The 8649-nt window shown below is 39.1% G+C and overlaps 1 protein-coding gene across 1 annotated transcript; it reads left to right on the top strand.

Annotated features, from left to right (window-relative positions):
* The first annotated feature begins 2231 nt into the window (after positions 1 to 2231).
* On the top strand, positions 2232 to 7770 carry LOC140172449 (uncharacterized). Its single transcript, XM_072195597.1, has 2 exons — positions 2232 to 5717; positions 7475 to 7770. The coding sequence occupies exons 1-2, from the start codon at positions 3659 to 3661 to the stop codon at positions 7768 to 7770; spliced, it is 2355 nt and encodes a 784-aa protein (XP_072051698.1). The 5' UTR covers positions 2232 to 3658.
* The last annotated feature ends 879 nt before the right edge of the window (positions 7771 to 8649 follow it).

Raw genomic sequence — 8649 nt, 5'->3', positions numbered from 1 at the left:
TATTAGGTTCTTCTCCAAAGTGCCTCTGTGGCTAATTGGTTAGAATATTGCACTAGTTATACTAAGGTTGCTGGTTCGAATCCGGCCAAATGCACTATCTTTTTTTTTTTTTCAACGTTTATGTGTGCTGTCTACTCTGGAGAAATATTGGACATTTAAATGTTTAAATGTTCATTCATTCTAACTCTATGTTAATGTGCAAAGCAAAACAACTGCGCATGCATGTATCCCACTTGGTGCGGTGACGTAATCATGCTAAAGGTCCGTACTTCGTTCATACTACGCTGCACTTGCCGTTGCATTCCGATATGTCTATTACGTTTTTGCTGGCCAAAACACCCGTAGCTCGGCAGGGGAGGGGCTGTAATAAAATTCTTTTTCCCTTCCTTCTCTCCTTTCCATAGAGCCAAAAACCACTTTTAATGTTACCATGGTTACGGTTAATCACTATTTCTTTTGTGATGCTAGAATGCATATTCCAAGTATTTGAAGCGCTTTGTTGCAAAACCCCTTGAGCATTGAGCAATTTTGAGAAAAAATAAAAACAAATCATCAAAAAACTACTGATATAATTATGGGGGTTTGCAACAAATGCAGTTTTTGGCGGGATGCTTGGGTAGGATGAGCATCCCGCCAAAAATACCCTTTTATCAGTGATTTTTTTGATGGTGGTTTGAAAAAGTGAAGAGCAAAAAAAATAAATTAAAAAAAAGGACTACAGGCGCTAGCGCCCTAAAAGCAACACGTTTTGGGATGTATAGTACCAATTTTTCATACTTTTTCTTTACTAATTCTTTTTGCCGCCCCTTCTTTTTGCCGCCCTATTTCATTTGGCCGCCCCTTCTTCTTCCGCCGCCCCTTCGTTTTGGCAGCCCCCTACTTTGACCGCGGGGGACTGGCGCCCCCAAAGCCCCCCCAAAAAAAAATATGAGCATGTTCAGTTCCCCCGAATGGAGTCTGATTAGGAGTGTAAGGTGCGGGCGCCCGCACTGCGAGCGGCTTGCCGCGAAGCAGCGCCCGCCTTAGGGTCCCTTGTGGGGTCCAGGGGCAAAGCCCCTGACGGGGGTCCAGTGGGCAGCGCCCCCTGAAGCTCTGGTGTTTTAGCGTTTTAAACGGCCAAGAAATCCTATTTTGAGGGGGCAAATTTTGCCTTTTTGCACCGTCAAAAGTGACGGACTCTTTCATAAATACTTTTTTTTTCACACCATATGTAAATCAGGTACGGAGTTTGGACAAAACATCAATGGCCCCTGAATGACCAACAAAAGTGGGAGGGCCTGTGCCCCCTGCCCCCCCCCTTTGCGCACGCCACTGCGCTGAATGGGCTTAAATAAACAGACCCCATGCAGTGTCAATATACATCGTACAGGTAGTGATGTAACAGGATTAGTTACCATAGCGATAGGTGAAAATAATTTTTAAATCTAATGCACTGCACTCTAAGTAGACTGCACTCATCACCTGTCTTGTTTGTATTTTGTGTGCAATCATAGAATGAATATAATACAGCTCTTTTCAAAGACACTAATCGTACATCTACGAGTGAAACATATGTTAAATCTGCATAATGTGAAATTTCTACAGAATGATGATCCAGGTCTTTATGCCTATTCTTTGATAATCAATGGTGCGATGCAGAGTTACAGCGTACGTCTAGTGCAGGGCAATACATTCAAAAATTGTTTTCACCTTCCGCTATGGTAATTCATCCTGTTACATCGCTACATCTACAGCAAATAGCTGAACATGGACCCCTAATTGGTACACGCGTCGATGCCATTAGCAGTGGCAGAGCCACAGGGGGATGGGGGATATCCGTTACCCCAATTCACTTTGCCCCCTACCCACCAGAAAAGATTCTGGTGTCTCACCCACTGGTAACTAATACTCAAAAATCAAACCTTGTCTTGCCTTGTTTATTCATTTCCATATGTAGCATTTTTATTTAGTATGCCTTACCAAGAACTTGTAATTGATAACCAAGTAACGTTTCTGTAGGTATTTGAAATACTGATTACAATTTTTTTCTTTGACAGCTGCTGTGCCTGTACTTCAAGAGTTCGAAACACTGAAAACAGAGCTAACTTCTTCAAGCATTCGCATCGTATTAAGTTTTATTAATTTAGTGTATAGTGTTGTGGGTCTCAAAAATTTGTTAAAACACAAACTGGTATATTGTTTACACTAGCATTAACATAGATCGGTATTCTAAAAAACCTTCAGCAAGCAGTCAAATTTATGGTGAAATATTAGTGAGATAGCTAAAAATAATTAACCACGGGCATTTTTCTTTTGTTTGTCACAAATTCTCACCAAATTACAATGCTCCTGCAGTCTAGGCAAAACCAGCTTGGTACATTGTTCACAACATCACGAAAATCTGTGTTTCACACGCATGCTCATTTTCTTGTTTTCATACTTTGTTTCACGCATGTCAGTTGTGTAGGACCCATTGATGATGAAAGTGCCCATTCTCCCACTGCAATGACAGAATATGATCTTATCACTGCCGACACTGATTATGCAACTGAAATTAGATATCGAGCAACAGAATGGAACATTCATGTTGCATCTGGTACTAAACAAAATGATGGAACCAAACCAACAAATTTGCCTTCCTCATATCACGTCACAACTCAAAATACCATGAAAGATGACAAGTTAGGAGTTACTACACTGTTAGATGTTTCTAGAAAGCCTACATCACAAGAAACAATACAGTTGTCTCCCACTGCCCAGAGTGTAACCGATCCTTCCAGGCCTAAATCACAAGAAACAACACTGATTTCTCCCACTGCCCAGAGCATAACTGATCCTAGTAAGCCCACATCTCAAGAACCAACACCGTTTTCTCCCACTGCCCAGAGCATAACTGGTCCTAGTAGGCCTACATCACAAGAAACAACACCGTTTTCTCCCACTGCCCAGCATATAACTGACCCTAGTAAGCCAACATTACAAGAAACAACACAGTTGTCTCCCACAGCACAGAGTGTAACTGATCCTAGTAAGCCTACGTCACAAGAAACAACGAAGTTTTCTCCCACTGCCCAGAGTGTAACTGATCCTAGTAAGCCTACATCACTAGAAACAACACAGTTTTCTCACACTGGCCAGAGTGTAACTGATCCTAGTAAGCCTACATCACAAGAAACAACACCGTTTTCTCCCACTGCCCAGAGTGTAACTGATCCTAGTAAGCCTACGTCACAAGAAACAACACCGTTTTCTCCCACTGCCCAGAGTGTAACTGATCCTAGTAAGCCTACATCACTAGAAACAACACAGTTTTCTCACAATGGCCAGAGTGTAACTGATCCTAGTAAGCCTACGTCACAAGAAACAACACAGTTGTCTCCCACAGCCCAGAGTGTAACTGATCCTAGTAAGCCTACATCACAAGAAACAACACAGTTTTCTCCCACTTTCCAGTGCGTAACTGATCCTAGTAAGCCTACATCACAAGAAACAACACAATTTCCTCACACTGCCCAGAGTGTAACTGATCCTAGTAAGCCTACATCACAAGAAACAACACAGTTTTCTCCCAATACCATGACTACCCAGAGTATAACTGATGCATGTGACATCGATCAGTCTCTATTAGTTTCTACCAATCACATCCAACTCAAAGCATTTACTGGTGCAAAGGAATGCAATGATTTTGGTTACTTCCAAAAATAGTGCATCCCTTTCTATCAAAATATTATCCTCGGGTCTTAACACAGTTTATTCTTATTTCTATATAGAAATACTAGACAATGAAATTCAATATTGTGTAGGTCGATATGCATTAGTGACAAGTGATAAAGTTCCTTGTATAACAACAATCAGCGGGAACCAATTTACATTTCACTTTCAAAACACTGAGATATTACTGGAGATACATGCTAAAGATGTGGTAATGTCCAATTGTTTTGAAGGTTTTTCTAAAAAGGAGCCTAAATGTGAGTTGATTTTATATGACAATATTGTCAGGCAAAAAGAGCAGTACCAAGAATACAAAATAAGTAAAATTTACCCTTTCAACATCTCAGTAACTACAAATGAAATTGAATGTGAGTGTAAGGATATTGTACCTTGTGCATGTACATTGGGTTATAGAGAATGGCAGTATTCATGCAATATAGACACCACACAGGAGAGAAATGCAGATTTGATTGTGTATAAACCAGTTATCACGGGTCTGTCCTTTGCTAACTCTGGTTTATGTGACATCGAACCAAACGCATTTGAAGATATTAATACATTGACATATTTGATCTTAGATCACAACAACATTCAGGTACTTCCCACAGCTATATTTCAGAGTTTGTCAGAGTTAGAGATACTTAACTTGGGTTACAACTATTTGACTAACTTGACCTCTGACATATTTAATTCATCATTGGTTAGCTTGTGTTATCTTGACCTAAGCCACAATAACATTAACACCATACCAAGGGATGTATTCGACTCACTAGATGTAAAGAGGACCTTTTACACCGATTTGAATCATAATAACTTGACCACACTTCCAGATGGAATATTCTCCTTACTACAATACTTTAGTGGGACCCTAGATCTGAGTCATAATAACTTGACCAGACTACCAAATGGCATGTTCGCCACACTTAGGCAAATAAGTATACATGGGACCCTTGACCTGAGTCATAATAACCTGAGCACACTATCAGATGGAATATTCACTTCACTGCGGGAAATAAGATCTTATGGGACTCTGGACCTGAGCCATAATAAGTTTATAACACTACCGGATAATATATTCACCTCACTTAGGGTTATTAATGGTACTCTTGACCTAAGTCATAATGGTTTTACCACATTACAAGATGGAATGTTTGTATCACTAAGGCAGATGGGAACAGGTGGAACTCTTGACCTGAGTCATAATGACCTATCCACATTGCCAAGTAAAATATTCCCCCTAAGATATATGAATGGGACTCTTGATCTTAGTCATAATAACTTGACCAAATTCCAAAGTGGAATATTCCACTACTTTTGGAGAGCAGGTACTCTTGACCTAAGTCATAATGGTTTGACCAAATTACCAAATGGTTTGTTTCCAAGACTGCAGCATGCAAATATCCTTGACCTTAGTCATAATGCTTTTACTGCATTTCCAGATGTAATATCAAGACAGAACATAAGGGGGATTCTTGACCTAAGTCACAACGACTTGGTTGCACTGCCAGGTGACATATTCTCTTCAATGAACAAACTATTGGTCCTTGACCTGAGTCACAACGATTTAAGCATGCTATCAGCTGACACTTTTAAGACACTTAACAAATTGTTATCCCTCAACCTAAGGAGTAATATGTTGAAGATAAATTCCTCCCTGACTTTCCAGAACCTCACTGCAGTAAAAGTGCTTGATATTGCCAACAATAACATTGATCAATTTCCAACAGCTTTATTTCTGTGGACTACAAATTTGTTAACTTTGAATATGTTTAACAATAGTTTGAAGACTATTCCATATGATGCATTTAAAAATCTGACAGTATTGAGGTATTTGAATGTAAGTGAAAATTTAATTTCAACTCTACCTTCATTTGAAACACTGGACAAAGTGCAAGTTTTAGATCTAAGTGCCAACAGACTTCAGCACTTAACATCAGAAACCTTTAATGGACTGGAAAGCTTACAATCTCTGTTTCTTTCCAATAACCATATTTTAGAACTACCAACTCATGCATTTTATCAATTACGTGAGCTTCAATTTTTAAACCTCTCTGACAATGTCATTCAAGACATTGGTTTAGAGACTTTTCACACCGAACTTGAAACTATTGACCTCAGTGGAAATGCCATGTATTATATAAGTCATAAAGCATTTGAGTCTTTAAACAATTCAACAGTGATTTTGGTAGACATATATTCAACATGTTGCTTTATTGATGGTGCACAATGCATATCCAAAGAACCACGCCCAGCATACCTCACATGCAATAGAATGTTACCATATTTATCTATCCGGGTTTCAATGTGGATTATTGGACTATTTTCAGTTATTTGCAATGGTGTTGCTTTCTACTTACGCTCACAAAAAAGACAAGCAAACAAAGTTCAAACTTTACTCATATCAAATCTTTCATTGTCAGACTTCATTATGGGTATCAACATGCTCATTTTAGTCATTGCAGATTTACACTACAATGATTTCTTTCCATCATATGCCCATTTGTGGCAAGCAGGATTTGCTTGTAAGCTAGCAGGTTTTTTGTCAATATTGTCTAGTGAAGGATCTGTATTCTTTATTACCCTGATAAGCATTGATCGTCTACTAGCAATAAAATACCCATTTGGTAGCCGTCGATTAACGACAAGAAAGGCTCGAATTTGTGTTATGTTTGTTTGGTTAGTAGCTATATTGATAGGTATTATTTCAATTGGTTTAGCAAGTGAAGATGGCGATGTATTCAGCATCTCAGAGATGTGCATCGGCATCCCAACAGTCCGTCGACATATTACCAAATGGAAGGATAATTACATTCCAATAAATAGGACAGTATTTGACAGCAATACAGAAAATGAGCTGCGCTATGGATCTGTGATGGATACGTATTGCCAATATCCTGTATACCCCGTTTTGGGGCTGGCCCTCGATTGGGCCGATCCTATATGTAGGTCTTGGTCAGTTAGATATCTTAAAGATATTGAACCACAGATTACCATTCATCAACGTCAATATCAATTAAATGTCACTCATACCATTACTGATATTACAGGAAGCAAAATTGCCCCAATTTATTCCATTGTGATTTTTATAGGAGTAAACCTCTTGTGTTTTATGATGATAGCAGCTTGTTATATTCAAATATTTAGAATTGCAAGAAACACATCAAAACAGGCAGCACGAGTGCAAAGTCGTGATGAAGAAATACGTATGGCTAGGAAAATGTTTGTATTGGTGTTCACAGATGGCTGTTGTTGGGTACCTTTGTGCATAGCATGCATCCTTGCGCAGTGTAATGTTATAAAGATACCCCCAAATATGTACATATGGATAGTAGGGTTCATACTTCCTATCAATTCATCAGTAAATCCATTTTTGTATGTCATTTACGGAGAGATATCAGATTATTGGCAGAAATGGAAGGAAAATAGAAATACAAGACAACATATTGAATTGCATGCTCGCTAGGTCGCTAGGTTTTTATATTGTAAGCGCTCTGAGCCTTTTGGAAATGACGCAAATGCTCTTCGTATTGTATTGTATATAGGTCAAAGGTCATGTAAATATGATGTAATCACCGCTATAAATCCCTCCAAAATCGCACCCTTCAGCTTGGTAATCAGGAAATTCCATTTAGCATCCGAAATCTGGGTGATGATTTCAATTACTCCATGCATGAAAACTGCTGATCACACTACCAATTTGTCTTACCATTAACCATGACATATGTGTATAATCTCAATCGTAAACTCTTATTATTGAATCTCATTATAGACTTTTTTTTTCTAGAAGATCATAACGCTCTTTCAGAAATTCAGGGTGGGTTCAGGAAGGATCACAGGTGTGAAGAACACGTCTTCACACTAAAGAGTATTGCTGCGACGAGATTGGCTGAAAACAAGTCAACCTTCCTGGCCTTCCTTGATTTCCGAAAGGCGTTTGATACGGTATGGAGAGATGGTCTTCTATCCATCGCTTGGAAATTAGGCATAAGAGGCAATATTTGGAAACTCATTGATAGTATGTATACTGATGTTCAAGCCAAAGTAACTTTTGGGGATATTGATACAGACTTTTTGACATAGAAGACGGCGTGAAACAGGGCTGTGTGCTTTCCCCAATTTTATTTTGCGCCTACATAAATGAGTTTGCTAAACTTTTAAAAGATTGTAATTTAGGTGTGCGTGTCTGCGATGTAGAAATAGGGTGTTTGTTCTGGGCAGACGATATTGTATTAATTGCCAATGATGCAAATGAACTTCAAAAAATGCTGGACGTCGCCTCGTCTTTCTCGCGCACCTGGCGGCTTGGTTTTAATTATGACAAATCAAACGTTATGATCATAGGTAAAGAATCCAATAGGAAGGACAGAAACATGCTTTGGAAGTTAGGAGATAGTACCATTTCTACCTGCGATTCATATAAATATCTTGGTGTTCACATAAACAACAATTTGTCCGATCATGCACATGTTTCGGAAGTCATTAAAAAGGGTAATCGAATTATTGGGTATATTAAGTCAATTCTTGATGGTCAAGATGATTTTAATAGAGTGTATTATGGGGATATTCTATGGCGCTCTCTAGCCCTTCCGTGTATTAATTATGCTAGCGCAGTGTGGATTTGCAATGTAGCGGATGCCAAACGTATTGAAAATCTTCAAACACAAATGGCGCGATCAATCCTGAAGGCTTCTCGTAATACCCCTATCGCCGCTCTTTACGGGGACTTAGGCTGGGAATCAATTGCTTCTATTCAAGATCGCATCAAGGTAAATTTCTATGCGCGCCTTAATTGTATGGACATGCACCGATGGCCAAAATTACTGTTCAATACATTATTAAGTCTTGATTGTAATATCGATCACATTAGATTTAAATGGCTGTCTTCTGTCCGATCCGCTCTAAATAAATGCGATCTAGGCCATCTTTTTGGGTATGATTCCACGGCAAATCCACACTGGG

This window comes from Amphiura filiformis, chromosome 16 (assembly GCF_039555335.1).
Source record: "Amphiura filiformis chromosome 16, Afil_fr2py, whole genome shotgun sequence".
Classification (NCBI taxonomy): Eukaryota; Metazoa; Echinodermata; class Ophiuroidea; order Amphilepidida; family Amphiuridae; genus Amphiura; species Amphiura filiformis.
This window is presented reverse-complemented; position numbering and strand designations above follow the sequence as displayed.